Genomic DNA, 20,747 nt, shown 5'->3' with positions numbered 1-20,747 from the left:
GATTTAAAACATTTCACTCTTCTTTAGGTTACCTTCAACTAGGATTTGAGCTGTATCTCAATTTTAGTTATGTATTTAAATGGAATATTAAGAAACATCTTACCTATATATATATATATATATATTTTTTTTTTTTTTTTTTTTTTTAGGTAGCTGATCGTCTTTTTTCATCATTTGGACAAGATATATTAGATGCTCTCTATTGGACAGCAACAGAGCCTAAAGAAAGAAAAAGAGCCCACATTGGGGTGATTCCTCACTTTTTCATGGCTGTTCTCTATGTCTGTATCCTTATAGACTTGCTGGAAATTCCAACAGTTAATGCATAGTCTACCTTATTTTATTCGGCTAGCCATTTCATAGATTTATAGATAGATAATGTGTTTATCCTGAAGATTAATGTGAAACATCTGCATTCTTTTGATAAATTGGTTGTCATAATAATTGTAATTAATTTAAGGAGCCTCATGTATGCATTACTCTTTGAACTGCTGGAAAACAGTTCTATTTTCATTGTAACTGATTATAAGGCAGAATTTTATAATAAAAAAGCAGTATATTTTTATACATGCCTTACATTTACATAGATCTATATAACTTTTTCATACTTACTAGATTTTTTCTTGAAGTTATCTTTAAATCTGGGAATTCTTTTTTATAACCTTGGGCTTAAAATGCATAGAATTTATCTAAAAGTAAAATGTGAAATTGGTTGGGAGGAGTTTTGCTGGTTTTATGTGTTTGTGTATTCATCCCTGGCTTAAAGCTTTTCTATTAGAGAGTAAATGCTTTACTGTATAAGCAGTGTACATGTTTGTGTGTACTCATACATATTTATGCACACATTTCTGCTCTTAAGTTCCATGTGAAGTCAGGACTCATTCACGAGAATGTGCCACATTTTTTTTTCCTGCCTGTAAAAGAGTGACATTTGAAAGAAATTGGGTTAATACTTGGAAAGTTAAAGAACCAAGTGGGAAGATGCCTGTGAGGGAAAAACTTGTTCCAGTGTTAATGGAGTAAAGCAGTTACCACTCTTAGATATAAATTAACTATGCTGTATGTAATATAAATAGAATTCTGCAGTTTACGGATATCTTCAAAATGGCATATGAAGAAGAATCTTAATTATCAGATATTTCTTACGGCCTTAAATTCCTGTCTCTGTAAGAGTGACATTTTAATTATCAGATATTTCTTACTGCCTTACATTCTACACTTTCCAAAGAAGTAGGGAAGAAAATCACTTCCAGACTTTTATTTTGTGCTTTCTTTTTTAGAATGCATATTATCTTAATTCAGAATGTATATTTCTAAGTCTCTTTTTTCAGCACCTACCATAATTTATTCCATTTACTTAACAAACTTTTTTGAGGACCTATTTCCTGAGCACTGTGCAAAGTGCCAGAGATAGAGAAAGAACAAAACAACCCTGTTCCAAAGGATTCATGGTCTAAATAAATGAATGCATAGAGGTACTTTCTACTTTGGTTTGTTTCATGTAGATTGCACATATCCTGTCAAATTTATATCAACTATAGCTAATAGGGAAATTATTAAGATAATAAAATACTTATGTAAGATTATTTAGAAAACATCATTTTCTTTCTCTGTTATTCACTTTCAAAATATTATAGTTTATCAGAAATAATATAATATTTATAATAATATAATATAATATCAGAAGGCAAATTTAAGTTTTTCCTTGACCTTCAATTAGTTTTGCATGCGATTCTTATAATGGTTCAAGCAACAACTCTTAATGTAGCTTTTAACTCACACAACAAGTCTTTGCTTACTATCATGATGTCTAATAATGTAAGTATAAGATTTATTTTATATTTTTGAAGTTATACGGGCATTTCAGCTGCAATACTTCTGGGTGGGATAAGATTCTTTGTTCTATATGTTATTCTCCTGGAAGTTTTACAGGTAACAAGTCCAGTTTTTAAACTGTTATAATGATAAAGATGGTATTTCTGTTTACTGTTTCAGTTTGTTGAAATTAAAGGAAGTGTTTTCAAGAAGTTTGAAAAGAACAATCTCTTTCAAATGTCAAATAGCGGTATGTACACTTAGATTCTACTTGCAGTCCTGTGCAGTATTATTTTGCAGTTCATTTGAAAACCCTAATGGCACATTTTCTCTGGTTCACTCTTTCTTCAACTTAAATTTTACCGTTTCTTATGCTATCAACATCTTTACTAGGTTTTATTATCATCTTTGGTTACTGTAATCACAAGATGTTTGAGATAAAAAATTAGAAGCATTTGTGTAGCACGATACCATACTTAGAGAAGCTTCTTAATAATCTGGAAATTTCTCTGAAATGGGTGGTGTTATTCATTTTATAGATATGAAAACTGAAACACGAGGATATAATTTGACTTCCCCCACAATCACATAGCTTCTAGGAGAATTATGACTGTAAATCTAAGATTGTCTGTAGGTCCTTAGCTTTTTTGGCTAAGTTTACTGCCTTCATTCTAATCCTACAAAGTGTGAAGGCACAAAATTTGTGCCTAGAGTTGCTGTGTAATATAGTTTTGAAAGCCAGAGCAGCGAAGTGTGGTGGATCATGGAGCCCTCAAGAACAGTCCCAGAGGCTCTGCCAGTCAGTGCTCCAAGTCAAAAGTGTTCTCACAAGATTATGAAGACATTATCTGTCTCTTCTGCCATGGTGACAGTTGCATTAGTCATGAAAAAATGATGGTGTTTTAGCATGAATTTAGACAGATGTAGGATAGAGAGGACCCATAAAGGAACCTAGCTTGGTGACATCCTTGAGGAAGGTGAGTTGTGTCACGGGGGAGGTATGCAGGCTGGTCATAGATAAGAGCACACATAACTCATCCAAAGCAGCACTTGTCAGACTTTTTGGTCTTGGGACCCTTTTGCACACTTTAAAAAGTGTGATGATCAACTGGGTGTGGTGGCTCACACTTGTAATCTCAGCACTTTGGGCAGCCGAGGTGGGTGGATCACCTGAGTCAGGAATTCAAGACCAGCCTGGCCAACATGGAAAACCTCTTCTGTACTAAAAATACCAAAATAAACCAGGTGTGGTGGTGGACGCCTGTAATCCCAGCTACTCGGGAGACAGGCGGGAGAATTGCTTGAACCTGGGAGGCAGAGATTGCAGTGAGTAGAGATTGCACCATAGTGATAAAAATTTCGCTCTTGTCACTCCAGCCGGTGACAAGAGCGAAATTCCATCTAACAAAAAAAAAAAAAAAGAAAAGAAAGTAGAGATGATCTCAGAGGAGTTTATTTATATGGATTATGTCTCTCGCTATTCGCCATATTCAAAATTAAAACTGAGAAGTTTTAATAAAAATATTACATGCTTACAAAAATAACATTTCAATAAAAAAGATATTTTCTAAAACAAAATTTAGTGAGAAGAGTTTTTCTTTTTTTTTTTTTTTTTTTCCCATTTATTTATTTTATTGCATTTTAGGTTTTGGGGTACATGTGAAGAACATGCAAAATTGTTGCATAGGTACACACGTGGCAGTGTGATTTGCTGCCTTCCTCCCCATCACCTACATCTGGCATTTCTCCCCTTGCTATCTCTCCCCAGCTTCCCACCCCCCAGAAGAGTTTTTCAACAAGTAATGCTGGAACAGTTGAGTAAAGATTAAAAAAAGAACTTTGGGTCCTCCCCTGCCCGAGAAAATTAATTCATAGGGGTTCCTAGCCCTAACCATAAATACTAAAATTATAAAACTGCTAGAACAAAATACAAGATAATTTATTCACAATCTTGGTCTAGGCAAACATTTTTAGAGACCACCCAAAAAGCACTAACTATAAAACAAAAGAGAGAAACTGGACTTCTTTAAAATTAAAATGTATGCTCATAAAATTTAAAAAGTGAAAAGGCAAGCCACAGTACTAAGAGAAAAGATTTGAGGTGCATATATCTGACAAGGGATTTTTTTTTTTTTCTGAACATATAACAAATTCTACCAATCAATAATGAAAGGACAATCCAGTTTTAAAATGGGGAAAAGACTTGAACAGACATTTCACAAAAGAAAAATCTATAAATATCCAATGAGCTCATGAAATGCCATTCAGCATTATTAGGGAAAATGTCATTGGAGAAATACAAAGTAAAGCCATAATGAGATAACACTGCACATCCTCCAGAATGACTGCTCATATAGCCTGATAGTGCCACAAGTTAGTGAAGATATGGAGTAACTGGCACTCTCATGCATCGATGGTGTGTGTGTAAAGTATTACAGCTGCTCTGGAAAAGTTTTTGGCCATTTCTTATAACAGTTAACTGTTCACCTGCCCTATATTTCAGCTCTGAGAACATATTTTCTCAGTAGAGCTTATGCAAGAATTATGGCAGCTTTGTTCATACTAGCCAAAAACTGGAAACAACCCAAATATCTATCATTAGGAAAATAAGCAAATTGGATGTCCATACCATAGAATACCACTCAGCAATTAAAGATAAAAGAATGAATTCCTAGTATTTTCAACTATGCAGATCTCAAAAGAATTACGTTTAGCAGAAAAGCCAGAAACAAAAATGTACATAATGTATGATTTCATTTACTTGAGGTTTATGATCAGATAAAATTCATTTACAATGACAGAAATAAGTGAGGTTTCTTATTGGGGATGTGGATTTACTAGGGGGATTCAAAGAAGCTTTCTGGATGATGGAACTTCTATATTTTAATTAAGGGCTTGGTGTCACAAATTATACATTGATGAGAACTCATTGCATTGTATACTTAAGATCTGTGAATTTCACTGTATGTAAAATTTACCTGTATATTAGACAAGGAAAATAACGGCATATGAATATAGTAAAACAAATTATAGGAGATTTGAAAACTAGCAAGGAACAAAAAGAGCAAGTGGACAAATGGAAAACTTGAACATAAAGCCTAGATGATTCTATGAGACCATGCTGGACTTGAATCTCAAAGCTCTGAGGGCAGTTCATATTCTTGCTGCTTATTAATGTTTCTCACCTTCAAGTGCAGACTGCCAAGTGTCCTGAAGTTGAAATGAAAGAGGAAGAAGGGAAGGGACTAAATTATAGAATACTTTGCTTCAATAGTTAACCATAGAGTAAATTGATTCAACTATAACAATTTCATTTGTTATAGAAACCATGTATTTTTTTTTAAATTAATTCATATTATTAGCCTCCTTGGGGTAAGTGCTCTTTATAGAGCCTTGAACTAGACATGCAGATCTTAAGTTTTAAGAGTTTTCAATTCTTGTGTATAAAAGCCTCAAAATTATGAGGAGGAAATTGTAAATGGTTTTTAACCTCATGGCCAGCATGTTAATGTAATTAATACCCCTTTTCATTTCTATAAATGGGTCCTCCAGAATTCCAGCCTCTTCGCTTAGAAAGATTAGGGATTCAGTTGTTGAATTTTTAGAAAACACTGCAAAAAAAAAAAAAAAATGATATGATCAAGTATGTATATCAGTTCACAAGAAATTCAGGACTTTATTTTGGCTTAAAATGGTTAGTACTTAGCACCAAAAAAAGTATTACTTTTTGCTATAAGCAAAATAGCTCATGTTACAATGCAAGGTGGTCTGCATTGTATCCTTTAAGAGTATTATAAGAAATTAGCTTTACCCTAAGGTAGATTTTAAAACCCTTCCCAAGTAAGAAAAAAAGAAATCTAGGCAATCTTGCTAACATTGCACGTAACATTCAGCTATTAAAAGGGAAAGATCTGGAGTCACCAAGAGCTGCTTTTTACTCTTGATAACAATATGTTGCCTCCTTCATATGCTTTAATAGTAGCTACTTGATGAGAGCCAGTCAGCAGGGATACTCATATCGGCTATTGTTTTCTTATAAATTTTCCTAGGAATTTTTTCTCCATCAGAAGTTGAGTTCCCAGATACGTAGTGTAAGGTTCAATCCTTCATGCTGGTTTAATATGGAAGACTTCATGGAGAAATCTGAGAGTAATTTTACCCCTTTCAGTGGTAGTTCACTGTATATTTTCTTTAGAGGAATTGCCTGAGGCAATGTGAAAAGTAATGTGATTAATAAAACCAGGCTTTTAACAACTTATCCTTTTCTTCACTTCGTTTTAACACAAGCACCAGCTGAGTGTCGAACCTCAGCCTTTCTGGTTTGCATTCTTGAGATGAAGAATTTTAGGTAGTTTTTTACCCATTGGTAATGTGAACTGTGCATATAGAAAGGTCCTTCAGGAGTTGAGTTATCTGAAGTAAGCTTCTTGCTCACTTGACACTCTTAGAAGCCAGCATACCTGCAATAAGTGTGGATATTTGTTGGAAATAGTCACTCATGTTATATTTAAAATGTGACTGCAAGTATGTTAAAGTATATCCCTTTTAATGGTAATACAGCAAGGAAAAAGCTTAATAATCTGAATATCAGAAACATTTTAAAAGCATTAATACCAGTGTTTTTAAGCTTCTTAATAAAGGGTTAGGAGAAAACGTTCCCATTTTCTTAGAAATTTTGATTTTTTTTTTAATCAATGTAACAGTTCAATTTTAATCAGAACCCTGACTATTTTAAAGATGAGGTATGGTATAAATATGTTACTGATTGCATTATTTAATGTGTGTTAGATTATCAGTATCAGACTTTTATTTCTTTTAGTATCTTATTTTGGAGAAGCTTAAAATTTGGGTATTTTTTAGCTCAAATTTTAAAAGTCAAATCTTGATTTTATAATGTCTATATAAAACATTTAAATGTAAAAGTTGTGAAAGTGTAAAAATAAAACTTTTTAAAACATCTTCACATAACAGCCTCATTTTTATAGTTCGATATAGTTTTATATCTTCATCTTATCAAATAAAGATTAGTTATTTTTATGGTATCACTTTTTAATCTTTAAGCTTACCATCCTTCACATCTTTCATCTTATAAAATTGTATTTATTTACCATGTTTATCAATTTCTATTAATCTCTATCGTATTTTGAAATAGTCCGCTTTTCTAAGATCTGTTTTGGGCCAGGTTTAGTCTCTCACACCTGTAATCCCAGCGCTTTGGGAGGCCAAGGCAGGCAGATCACCTGAGATCAGGAGTTCGAGACTGTCAGGGTCTTTCCCACAGACCCCAGCTGCACAACACATGAATAAATGCACTCAGACACAAATTTCCAGGGAACAAATGGGCTAGGGGGCTGTGAGCCACTCACAGAGAGAGATCGCAGCTACATGACACTACTTTGCTCTCTCCACATTTATTCAGTATAGATTTGATAACAGAGGCTCTAAGTCAACACACTTGTGGGAAAAGATTAAAGGCCAGGTTCCAAGCCCAAAGCAAACACCATTATAAACAGAGTAATCTCCCTGGTTGACCTACCCGCAAGAGGGCCATTCAGCTCTCAAGGGTTAGTTTTAAGACCATGTTAGTAAATAAGTTATTCAGATAAACTCCACCACATAGCCTAGCTATTTGCTTTTCTTATTAACTAAATGTAAAGGGGATTTAGGCGGCTTTCAGACGAAACTTCTACTGAAACTATGCAAAAACCTCTCAGCCCTCCAAGAAGGTTTGTGATTATTCCTTAAAGCTATCTCTAATTTTTTTTTTCTTTTTAATATTTTTGCCACCACCCTGACTGAACTCCCACAGAGACCAGCCTGGCCAACATGGTGAAATCCTGTCTCTACTGAAAATACAAAAACTAGCCGGCACGGTGGTGCATCCCTGTAATCCCAGCTACTCCAGAGGGTGAGGCAGGAGACTTGCTTGAACCAGGAGGTAGAGGTTTCAGTGAGCCGAGATTGCGTCACTGCACTCCAGTCTGGGAGACAGATCAAGACTCTTGTCTCAAAATAATAAAAAATAAAATAAATATATTTAGCCATAGATATACCTTTAATAAGATAGGTTTTTCCGCTTTCATCAGTATCCTTTGAAATGAAATGATTTCAGATTTTCCCTGTACTTGGAGCTGCGATGTGTCCAAAAATCAAGTATAATCAATTTAAATTCTACGTTGGTTTTGCTTTGTTATATTAGAGTTTACAAAAAAAGTTACTTTGGCTCATTTCAAATAGTGTTTTAAATTTCTCAAGGCCATTTATTTTCATATAATTCTGTAATGAAGCAAGTCCATATTATATATTCATGTTTGGGAAGCATCAAAAAATAAATACGTTTCTTTGTTAAATTCATTTATGGAAATGAGAAAGGACTTAGCACACATACAGGTATAGCTCTGTGAATAATTCTACAGAATTCCAATTACTGGCAAATTTATACCCTGTGAATTAAGATCCACAGTTAACTCTAGTAACAAATAATATATCTTGTGTCAGACTTTGAGGAACTTATTCTAGGGCAGACTTTTCTTATTTCCTTTAACCTGTATCCTCTTTTGAAGTCACCGAATAAATTAAACATGTGATCTATAATGAGTCAAAACAGGTGCACCTGAAAACTGCACATGGACTTGCTCCAGATGTGCCCAGCCTCCTAAGCATCTCAGTGCTTGGCACCTTGAGACTCACTGTGCCCTGAGCTCACGCTCCAAAACACAGTACTGCATAATGAATGGTGCTTCAGCTTTGTAAATAGGAAGCAAGTAGTGCCCACTGGACTTTGAGGGAGTGAAGACACAGCTCAAACCCATCAGTAATAAGGAGCTGAGCTACCCTGGGAAAGAAGGTATCAGCAGCTGACTGGAAGAACTTAAAGATGTAGGGAAAGTACAGAGAATAAAGGCCAACTCACTTATAGAAAAGGAGGTTTTGCTGTGGAATAAAAGTTAGTATCATGTTGCTAGAGAATAATGGGGAAAGGTGAAAGTAAAAAAAGAAAAGCAAAGAAGGTCCCGTGAAGTACATCAGGATTAAAATGAAATTCAGAGCACTTATAGGAGGTGCACCATGGCTGAATGATATGGGTGAGGCTTGAAGCAATTACTGAGGTAGTGGGAAAGTAGGGAAATGACAGCAGAGTGTAAAAAAGCTTTTGAGATGGGTTGTTATATGAGTGATTCTTTCTAGTCACAGCCCCCCCATTACATAGACACACATACATGGGTGTGCCACTCTTACTGCAGACAGATTTATTGTGTCCCCTTTCTTGATTACACAGTATCTTAGACTGTGAGAAAGTTAACAGCTTAAAAAGTGAAATGTGTACACTGGCCATTAGCAGGAATTCAGTGATTTGCTTTTATTAAATCCATTCCACGTAATCTCAGCACATAGTTATTAGTTTATGGGAAATACTATGAAGCCCAATTTGGGGTTATTTTCCCTCAAGTTCTACATACACCCTAAGAAATGCTATCGTAGTAGCAGGATTCTCTCAGCTAAAGGATTCATCAGTTCAGTAATTGTGTACTTACTATTTACCAGACTGGAAATAGTCTGGGATTTTATACAGGGATTTTGTTACCCAAAATCTTGTATTTTACTCCTTGCTTCTCTTTTTTCTTCTGTAAAATGGAAACAGTTGTCATATGTCTCCAAAGACCATTGGAGGAATCTAGTGACCCAGTCTGGGCAGTTTGATGGTTTGAATACTTTTTGAAGTTTATAGAAAACTGGAATTTCCATACTAGAATTATGTTGGCAAAAGAAGTCAATGGCTTATCAAGGTAGACTTGCCTATATATATACACACACATATATATATATATACACATATATATAAAGTTGTATATTTTATAGACATTTATACATCTAATAATTTCATCATGTTCTGGCTAAAAGAATTGTTTTATATATGTACTTTATTATGTTGTTTATATACACTATAGTACTTACATGTTGATTTTTTTTTTTTCTAGATATTAAGGAACGATTCACAAATTATGTGCTTTTACTGATAGTGTGTCTAAGAAACATGGAACAGTTTTCTTGGAATCCAGGTAATTCACTCCTAACAAAACAGCATCTTACAATTTTACTTCTAAGCCAAAATCATTCCTTTACCTGGAATAAAATGAATATTGCAGAAAACTTCAAAAGACTTTGGTTGTTTTACTGGTTGGGTATTGGAGAAATAATCATCTGCCACATAATGACCTTTCAGCCAACAACAGACCACATACACAACGGTGGTCCCATAAAATTCTAATGGACCTGAAAAATTCCTGTCACCTAATCTCCTAGTGTCCTTTTCTATGTTAAGACGTGTTTAGATACACTTACCATTGTGTTACAGTTGCCTACAGTATTCATTATGTAACATGCTGTACAGGTTTGTAGCCTAGGAGCAATAATTTATACCATATAGTCTGGGTATGTAGTTATACCATCTAGGTTTGTGTAAGTACCTTCTACGATGTTCACACAATGACAGAATTCCCTAACAACACATTTCTCAGAATGTATCCTGTTGCTGAGCGACCCATGACTGTACTGTTTCAGTAGAATAGATTGAGTATGTTTTCTGTGGTGTGGTGGGATGCTGTCATTTCCCTTAAACTCACATTGGCTCTGTTGCTTTATACTCAGTAGGTGAGTATGCTCTGCTATACCTGGCAGCTCTGAGCCTCTCTGTTTTTAACCTTAGCGTGCTTTAGTTACCTAAATCCAAAAAGATCATTTTCATCTTAGGGATTGACCAGAAGAACCTTTGCCCTTCCCTAATGTTTGTCTTTTACCCATCAATTAGCATTTTAAATAGGGATAAATTAAACATAAAACAAAGTGGAAATTTTGCTACTTAGGTGCATCTCTAAAGTCAGGCTGACAGGAAATTGTCAAGATTCCGTGAATTTTCATCATCCATTCAGTTACCAGACATTGACTGAGTGTATGCTAGTTTCTAGGCACAAGGGCAGGCACTGACAAATGTGAGAAAAAAATAAATAAATAAGACATTTGTAGGACTTACAGGCTAATAGGGGAAATGGGTAATTATAATGCTGAAGTGAGCTGGGGGAAAATGATCAGTTTCTCAGGTATCTCAAGTAATTTATAGAGTTTTTGTTTGAATGTCTGATGTTTTTGTTGGAATTTCATTCTTAAGGGATGAGACCATGTTTGCATTTCATTTATTCCCAATATGTATGTTATAAGCATTTTTTATTTCTTATTAATTTAATTCATTGGTAATTTTTAACTACCTGTGAAAAAATCAGAAACATACAAAATGAGGTATATGCTTTTGGAGATACATTTTCAAAAGTTATTTTCATAGAGAAACCGTAAGATCTGACAGCAGCTTAAGTTCTAATCCAAAGGCTCCCTGGCTTGTGGTAGAAAAGCCTCTTCCTGCACACACACAGCTAGATTCTTTGTGTGCCATATTTCTTTAGTGCATGGTGCTATATTTCTTTATAACTAAGTCACCTAATGGTGTCCATGAAGGACAGAGTGGGTACGCGTCACTGGTTCCAGTGGAGAGCACGTAGGATCAGCAATTCCCAAAGCAGAGTTGTTAAACCAAAGGACAAATAGTCCTTATGCCTCCTGGACAGCTGGATATTTGAAGTCATATTTTCATTTATACTATGACTTTTAATACATTATGTTGTCTCCTTTATTAGTACTATGGCAGATAGTATGATAAAAGGAGCACTAGCTTTTAACGATGAATTCACCTATTTCACCCCTTTTTTTAGGTTTATTAACATTTCATTAAAAAAAACAAAATGCCATTTATGGAAGCTTGCTCCAAGTTCTCAGGGTCATTAGGAACATAAACAGTACTAGACCATTTTGTATGCCAGGCACATTGTTGTGCACCATTATGTGTCATTTAGTTCTCATAATAATTAAGTGTAGGCACTTACTATCGTTTATCTTGTGGTTGAGGAAGTTGGAATTTAGCTAATTAAGAAACTTGCCCTTTGCCAGTGATGTAGATTCAAAAAAAAAAAAAAACTTGCCCAAGGTCATATAGCAGTTAGTAGCAGAGCTGATTGGTGAAAGAGGTCCCTTGATTTCTAAAACCTAATGCGATGCCAGACTCACAGAAGCTGCCTGTACTGTCAGCCAGGATAGCCCAGCTATGTGGTCTCCATCCCACCCTCTGGCTACCTGGGTCTTGTGTTGCTGTGGGTCCTTGTCAGCATTTCTCCTTATTTTTTTTTGCTGTGTCCCACTCTTACATTCTTTTCCAAGTTCTTAGGAGATTGTCTGTGGGACTGTTTTATCAGTTGCCTGGAACTGAGTTGGCATTTTTAAAAAAATTTTTTTATTGATGTATAATAGATGTGCATAGTTTGGGTGTGCAAGTGATAATTTAATGCATTCATATAATTTGTGAAGATCAAATCAGTGTACTTGGGATATCCAGCACCTTAAATATTTGTCTTTTCTTTTTGTTAGAACCAGTCAAATTCTCTCTTCTACCTATTTTGAAATACACAGTAGATTATTGTAAACTACAGTTACTCTGCTTATCTATCTAACACTAGGTCTTATTTGAATAGACATTTTAATAAATGTCATAATGGTGAGCAAATTTAACAGGTTAACATCTGTATGACAGCGAAACAAAGGACTGATCAATATCTTTAATTTGTATTGATCAAAGAAGGAGATTGCTCAGTTGACTATAGCACATCTTTGCTAGCTATTTTCTGTCACATTGAGGCATCTATGGAATTAAAGAATTTTCTAAGGAACCTGCTTAATCTAGTCATCCCATCAGCATGTCAGCACATAGGCTTCATGAAGGCAGAGGCTCTCTGCTAAACCACGAGAACCTACATGTAAAGCAGTGCTTGGAACATAGAAAGTACTGAATAAATATTTGAGTTTGTTGTTGTTGTTTGAGATGGAGTCACTCTGTCACCCAGACTGGAGTGCAGTGGCGGGATCTTGGCTCACTGCATCCTCTACCTCCTGGGTTCAAGCAGTTCTCCTACCTCAGCCTCCTGAGTAGCTGGGTCTACAGGTGCACACCACTATGCCCAGCTAATTTTTGTATTTTTAGTAGAGACAGAGTTTTGCCATGTTGGCCAGGCTGGTCTCAAACTCCTGACCTCAGATGATCCAAAATGCTGGGATTACAGACGTGAGCTACCATGCTGGGCCTGAATAAATATTTGTTGAATGAAGTATCCTTTAACTTGATATAGTATAGCTCTTTTGATAAAGGTTATAATTGAATGCTAGTTCATCATTTACTGAAAATATTACATTTACTGAAAATATTTTATTGTTTTTCTGTTTTCTATTTGTAGATCATCTCTGGGTGTTGTTTCCAGATGTCTGTATGGTAATTGCATCAGAAATTGCCGTGGATATTGTAAAACATGCCTTTATCACCAAATTCAATGACATTACTGCAGATGTATGTATTTTGACATGGACTTCAATGTTTAAAGTTTACTTCTGCTGCTTAATTTTAAAAAGTTGTAGAATAATAGGGATTTGTTAATACTTTAAATTTTGTCAGAATTGTAATTTTAAGTTTCTAAAAATTATTACACTACTGAAAGTATTCTCTTATAGTAGGCAATGCTAATTCCATATCTTGGGGTAGAAGTACAGTGTCACTAACTCAAAATTATCTTTATAGTTAACACTGTCATAATCTGTTTAAAGACTTTAAAATCACATTGTTTCTATTTTAAAACTTAGACCATCAAAACTTTTCTCTCTGGCTAGGTTTTTTGTTTGTTTGTTTGTTTTCTGGCTAGGTCTAAAAAATTTTTTTTTAAATCAATATTTTTCCATGGTTATAAATAGATTCCTGCTAAGTTTTAGAAGACAAGAGCCTTACATTTTTCTGGTGAAAGTGTTTGCTGAAACTTTGAGAAATTTTTATGCTCTAACCAGGTATTCTGGAGAATTTCTAGAAATAGATATGTGGCTATAGTTTTCTTGCATGTAAAATATAAGAAAGTTTCCTAATGTATTCCTCATTCCTACCTTAGTCCCAAAATAAATAGTAGTTTGGCAGTTTTCTAGATTGTACTGGGTGGTACTTATGACAGTCTCACTCTACTATTTGTTTTATTTCAAAGGGCAATTATTTAAAATAAAATACAGTTGTAACAGCTATGATTTGATTATGAGTTTTTGAATGTTTTAATATTCTTAAATGCAGTTTTGCACTTTTATGTAAAACACTGATAAAGTAATTTCACCATTTACTTTCTCAATTTTCTCAATGCAGAATGACTCTCTTTTCATAGGATCATTTATTTAGCATCTGAAGTCAAAATTAATAGGCTTGATTGAAACACTTGTGCAATTTTTAGCAGAAATGAGAAGTCACAACTGCCTTCATATTTACAATGCTCCCTAACTTAGCTTTATATCTTTTTTGGCATTCATTTATCTAAGAAGGCTTTATTACAGTTAGATAAACAGTAATAATATTTTAAACTAATTTAAAATTTCAAAATTATTTATAGACATTACGCTACTTAACCTAAGTCACTCTTTTCCAAATTCTAAACTCTCAGGATCATAATCATTGGATATTTATTCTTCTTTAAAAAGAAACCTTTCAAAGACCTATGAAGGTTAACAGTTCAGAGGAATTGAGGTTATGTTCTACCTTTACTGTAGGAAAACAAATAGAGAAATTATGCCCAGATGACTGTTTGGTTATTAGCACTTGTTCCTGGTTAATTATTAAATGTTTTTACTTATAAAGTCTTAAGTCTTTCCACATGATATATTTGTACTGTTACTTAATATTTCATTCTTATTTGTCTTTAGGTCTACAGTGAATATAGAGCCAGTCTTGCTTTTGACCTTGTTAGCAGCCGACAGAAAAATGTGAGCATTTATCAGGGGCATAATCTGAAATTAACAAAGGCATAGTCTGTAATTAACTGAATAATGTTTAATTTAGCATGAAATATTGGCTAAAGGAAAGCTACATAAACTCTGTTTTCCACACTAAACATTTACAAATTAAGAAATAATAAAAAAAACTTTACCTAGTGTATGATTTCTGCCGCATTTTAAGTTACTCAACTTTTTATTTAAGACTTGTGAGCATTTAGATTTCTACATCATTTTATAGGTCCCAGGTTCTGTTCTTGCTCCATAGCCCCACCTGTTTATAACATTTGCTGGCAATAAGTGAGTAGTACTTTTAAAGTGCTTTTTAAATCCCATAAATCTGAATCTTTTGCTTGTTTCTCTGTTCAGGCATATACTGATTACAGCGACTCTGTAGCACGGAGGATGGGCTTTATTCCTCTCCCACTAGCTGTTTTAGTAAGTGCATATTTTTTAGTAGTTGTTGTAATGAAGTAGCCATTATTATAGAATATTCATAAATGTCTTATTAATAAGATTGTTTTAAAAGGACTTGATATAAAAATTAAGGGTAACTAACTTGGGAGAAAATTTTTTTTCAATTATAGCAGTATCTTATATATCCAAATATCTGTTGGTTGAGCCATCCAATAGATAAGTGATGCTAAGCTGCTTTTATGTAAATGGCTTTCTAACAATGAGAATACTCTTTTTTGATTATTCATTTAGTAAAAATATTTTTTAATGGAAATATCTGAGCATGGGCATTAACGTGGCCACTGTAACACATATTGGTGGAAGTATAGATTAATCCAGTATTTCTACAGGGCAATGTGAGAGCATCATGCTTTTAGTCATTTCATTTCTAGGAATTACCCTAAGAAGATAGTTATAAAAGACACACAATAATTTATAGCCAAAGGTATGCATTCAGTGACATTTGTAATACAAATTTAGGAAAAAAAGAAATAGGTTAAATAAATTATGGTGTGCCCAAATGAAGACATATTCTCTATCAGTTGTAATTAATACTTTTTAAAAAGTCCAAACTTTTTGCAAGGAAAATCTCTGCTTTTATACTCAAGAAATATGTATTAGAAAAAAAAATACTACTGAAACTTACTAAATCAACCCTCAACAAGTCATCAACTTTGAATGTTTCAATGAATTGCTCAGAACAGGCTTGCAAATAGTTTCTAGCCACATTAGACTATACTGTAATAATGTTAATTAAGAGGATTTCTTTAGCCTGGCGTGGTGTCATGGACCCATAGTCCTAGCTACTGCGGAGGCTGAGGCCAAAAAAAAAAAATTGCTGGCTGCACTTGTATTTGATTATGTTCCTTCTTGACTACCTATTCTAACATCAAAACAAATGCAACCAGTTGGGCGTGGTGGCTCACGCCTGTAATTCTAACACGTGAAGGCTGAGGCAGACAGATCACCTGAGGTGGACAGATCACCTGAGGTCAGGAGTTCAAGAACCAGCCTGGCTAACATGGTGAAACCCCATCTCTACTAAAAATATAAAAATTATCTGGGCGTGGGTGGTGGGCACCTGTAATCCCAGCTACATGGGAGGCTATGGTAGGAGAATCACTTGAACCTGGGAGGTGGAGGTTGCAGTGAGCTGAGATCATGCCACTGCACTGCAGCCTAGGCAAAAAGAGCAAGACTCCTTCTCAAAAACAGCAACAACAACAAAAACATAATGAAAAGGAAAAACAAATGCAACTGGCTTTTTTGCCAAAGGATATCTACTTTTCTTCTATAGCTGCAGTCTCATGCAACTCAACTAAGAAATGTGTAAAGAAAATGAAGGTCATATCAGCTATCTTTTAGGCCAGCTTCCTTGACTTTTTTTAGATGACAGATGATTAATAGGCTTAATGCTATTTAAATTTCAGTATGACTTTCCAGATAACTACATCCCTAAACATTTTTAATTATGTATTAATACCTTGTTTATTATATAATAATATAGCTTTCTTTTGCTTGGGAAAAGGAACTCTTAGAATTTTGGAAAAATGGAAGCTTCTAAATAATAAAATTATTTCTTAAAGGCTTAAGAGATTGATAAAATAGAATATTAAATATTTCTGCATTTGTTTACTACAACTAGAAACATACAAGTGTAAGGATAAACCTAGATTGGCTGATTTTTTTTTCAAAGATTGGTTAAATGGTTGGATTTAAATATGATCCTGCTTTGCCAAATAATAATTGACTTATTTGTCTAGTAACTTGTCAGAAAATTCATACTTACTATGAACTTTTATGATTTCGTATTTAAAAATTGTTCTTCATTCTTTTATTCTTTAAATGAGTTTTTATGGCTGTTATACCAAAAGATTTATGAATGATTAATAATTGACAAAACACTTTTGGAACACCTCTGGTGTGCTGAAAGGGGGGTTATATAATTTGTTCCTTCCACAGCACTTTGCTCACAGAACTTTGGCAGGCATCCAGGAGCCTTGACAAATATACCGAGGCCTCTGTGACAAGTTAATTCTTTAATCAAGGCACAAAGATGGCAATTTTTTCTTCTAAGTGTTACATTCCTAAAATGATTTTATATCCAAAAAAAGGAAGAGAAATTCTGTATTAAAATCTCATGGGAATTAGACTTTGGGTAAAAGTTACCTGATGTGCTAGATAGAAGTGAAGTTATTTAAGGCTTAAATGTGATCATTGGTTTGCCTTTCATATTAATGAACAAAATCCTAGAGTCATGTTAACTTCAGTCACAAATGCCTATACAGTAGACATTTCCCTGTTAGAGACTGAGACACAGCTGAGGGCTTTCATTCTCACTTTTCTCATAGTGAGAGTTTATTGAATATATGACAATCCATTGCCCCATCTCCTCCCAATTGTAAAGCATTTTAAAATTTACCATGATGTTTATTTAAGATACCTTAATAGACATTTGATAACTTGACATTACTGGATAAGGCCACTTCTCCCTAATTCTCTATTTCTCTTTTAACATATTGGGACAGCTGCACTTGTAATGTGCAGAAATTTTTCCTTAACTGATTCCACAAGAGTTATTCAGCAGACTTCTAAGGATAATGCTGTTATTCCTTTATTTCTGTGAAAGAAGTAAGAAAATGGATATTTAACTGTAACTATACATAAGAGAGAAATGCTTCAACGTTTAACTTTTTAATAGTGTTTCGTTTTTCTAAATACAAAACTTTTAAGGTTCCGTTTTCTCTGTGTTCTCTGTGAATTACTGGACATTCTTAAAAGAATCAAAGAAGAAAGGATGGGGTGGGGGGCAGGGGAAGGAACAGGAATAAGAAAATGCCCACCAAATGATTCTGGCTCTGGTGTGAACGCATGTAGCAAGATGAAATCATTGGTACTTTAAAGAATAATATAAAAATCAGCTGATTTGCATATCTGTGAGGTGTAAGTACATGTGTCATTCATGACTTTGATATAGGGCCAACCTCCGAGAGTCAACAAGAGTCAAACTGTTGCCTTAGCCACAGGCAACCCAGATTTGTCTGAACAAACCTAGATGTACCACAGAAGGTTTCACAAGCAGGCAGACTTTGATCCAAATCATCAAATCTGCCTTTTTTGATTTTTAGACAGAGGCCAGAGATGTATGCCTAAAATGTTAAAGTCAGCATGGAGAAATCTTTAAGTATTAACTAATAACTCTGTGGTTGTGTGTTCTGTTTGTGTGTTTTTGTTGTTTTGGTTTATTTCTGGCTAGCTCATCAGAGTTGTAACAAGCTCAATTAAAGTGCAAGGAATCCTGTCTTATGCCTGTGTCATACTCTTCTATTTTGGGTAAGATTACTCTTGAATATGTTTTTGGTTATACAGTAAAGCATAAATGCAAGATATAATGGAAGTTAATAGCATTCCAATCTTCTTGAATATGTTTTTGGTTATACAGTAAAGCATAAATGCAAGATATAATGGAAGTTAATAGCATTCCAATCATACTACTGCAAATCTATGCCAGGAGCTTCCTTTCAACAGCTATACCCCCAAGTGTATTTATGACTCAGTTAGATTAACTACACTGCTATTTGGCAGTAGTATTAATAGTACTTTAGAGTTTATTTTAATTTTTAGCAAAATCTTAAAGCCCTTTTTGCTTGAGACTTAGGTTTCACTCACATTTTCTTAGATGAATAAAAGTGTGCCATTGCAGACATGTTTTCACATTTAGAAACATCTTTAACCTTCTCATATATTTGCCACATTGAATTGTTCAGCACACTGTTAAGCCTGCATCACGTAAACCCAAAGGTAATGTACAAGTGTAGGTTTTCTCTCTATGGCCAGCTGAATCCATCTGCAGGTTTGTTGGTCTCATGAGCTTACATTATGGTTGGGGGAGACAAACAGTAAATTAACAACTGAATTAAAATAAATGGTATGAAGAAAATAACAATATAAAATGATGATTTTGCCTTTGTTACTTTTCTCAAGAAGTGAAATGATAAAGTAAACAGACCTGGCTTTCAATTAACTTATTGAAAAATGAAACAGGAAACGTGTTCCACCCTCACTTAGGTGGGATGCGTCAAGAGCTTCACTCAGGGAAGGGTGGCTTGAGAGAGGTCAGACTCGAATACCTCCAGATGAAAAAGGGTGGAAGGTAAGAACAGCAGTCACAACTTGAGCAGTGGATTTGCTTAGTGTTCCCCTAGGACAAGGTCTGGTTTCCAGAGACATCCATGGTGTTCCAGTTCTGTGGTTTTTCTTAGTGTGTTTTCCACCACGTTGTTTTTTGCCCAGGGCTTAGCATACTACCAGGCACATGCACAGGAAGCTTCTGTTGAAGTAGCATGGAAATCGACACTTACTGTCCAATTCCCACCTCTCCACCAAGTATCCTGAGTCGTGAGCCTGCTTCCCAGCTCCTGCAGTGCCTGGCTCAGGCCCTTGACCTGCAAAGCTGTGTTTAGGTCATGCAGCCAATTTCAGTGTTACACACAGCAGGATAAGGTTCTGATCACTCTGTACAGCATTGCCTATTTTTTGTTTGAATGAGTACATAAATGGTTTACTATATTAAGGTAACTCCCTCCGTTTTTTGACATTAAAAAACATTAAGACCTTCCTTTTCTAATATAGATTGTCACATTGCCCCTCAAAGTTCTTAACATTGTGCTGTGTTTACCAAGGGATATTGCAGTAATCGTAATGAGAATAGTTGTTTGGCAATCTAATTACTCTAGTAGTTTTTACATAATAATCAGGAAGTGAAGCATGTATATGCTATTCGTGTAAACCTTTGTTTAGTTACAGTTACCTGTGCATAGTTCACCAAAGGGGATATGCTTTAATCTGAGTTACTTAGAATTCAGGGCACCTGTCTCCCCAGCCTCCAGAGACACCTCCCTCCCCATGTTATGTTGCTTCACTTCTCCACTTGGATAGCACAGCCAGACAGATCTGCTCATTCACCTTTCTACTTCATTCGTCTACTCTAACACTCATCTCAGGGTAATTGCTAAATTATCCTCTTCTCCTTCAGAAGCTTTCTCAAAACTACCTTTTCCATGCCTTTATCAATTAACTCCACCAAGGAATCTGTCTTCAATAAAAAAAAAAAAAAAAAAGGAATTCAGTTGAGCCTTCTGATATAAAATGTTGAGATTTTTCCCCACACCAAGCTGCTTCTCTTTCCCTCCAGACTCACTCTTGCCAGCTAAGGTGGGACGACTTGCCAGCCTCTGCCACTACTGCTCTGTCCAGTGCTCCTCACAGAGCGACTATTCAGCATCAGGGCCTGGACTGGTCTGGGGCTTGTCCAAAAAGAAGCCAGACAAGTGCCCTGCCTTGATGTCACAGAAATCCCAGACAACAACTAGAAAAGTCACTCAAAATTGACAGTTGGTAGGAATCGTTAGGAAGAAAAGCATAACAGTGTGAGGAGATGAACGGCAGAGGCAGACACAGCTGCCTTAGAGAGGGTGGGCAGGTTAGGCCTCTCTGGTGAGCTGGTGTTTCAGAAAGGAAGGGAGCTGTGCAGCTGCCTAGGAAGAGCATAGGCTCAGCAGAAGGGCACAGGGACACAGTCCTGATGG

At 35.1% G+C, this 20,747-nt stretch overlaps 1 protein-coding gene across 2 annotated transcripts in view; it reads left to right on the top strand.

The window, feature by feature from the left end:
* TAPT1 (transmembrane anterior posterior transformation 1) overlaps positions 1 to 20,747 on the top strand; it is a 69,850-nt gene that overhangs the window by 42,448 nt on the left and 6,655 nt on the right. Inside the window, exons 5-12 of one of the 2 annotated variants that reach the window (XM_032273054.1) lie at positions 150 to 285; positions 1,721 to 1,818; positions 1,996 to 2,065; positions 9,795 to 9,875; positions 13,146 to 13,255; positions 14,635 to 14,694; positions 15,073 to 15,141; positions 18,416 to 18,492. In XM_032273054.1, the coding sequence (XP_032128945.1) occupies positions 150 to 285; positions 1,721 to 1,818; positions 1,996 to 2,065; positions 9,795 to 9,875; positions 13,146 to 13,255; positions 14,635 to 14,694; positions 15,073 to 15,141; positions 18,416 to 18,492 (701 nt within the window). The remainder of the gene's footprint in view (positions 1 to 149; positions 286 to 1,720; positions 1,819 to 1,995; positions 2,066 to 9,794; positions 9,876 to 13,145; positions 13,256 to 14,634; positions 14,695 to 15,072; positions 15,142 to 18,415; positions 18,493 to 20,747) is intronic. The other variant, XM_032273055.1, reaches the window with a different exon arrangement.

Source organism: Sapajus apella, unplaced genomic scaffold (assembly GCF_009761245.1).
Source record: "Sapajus apella isolate SASKATOON/1434 unplaced genomic scaffold, GSC_monkey_1.0 scaffold5, whole genome shotgun sequence".
Classification (NCBI taxonomy): domain Eukaryota; kingdom Metazoa; phylum Chordata; class Mammalia; order Primates; family Cebidae; genus Sapajus; species Sapajus apella.
The sequence above is the reverse complement of the archived record's forward strand: the minus strand, read 5'-3'. Positions and strand labels throughout refer to the sequence as shown.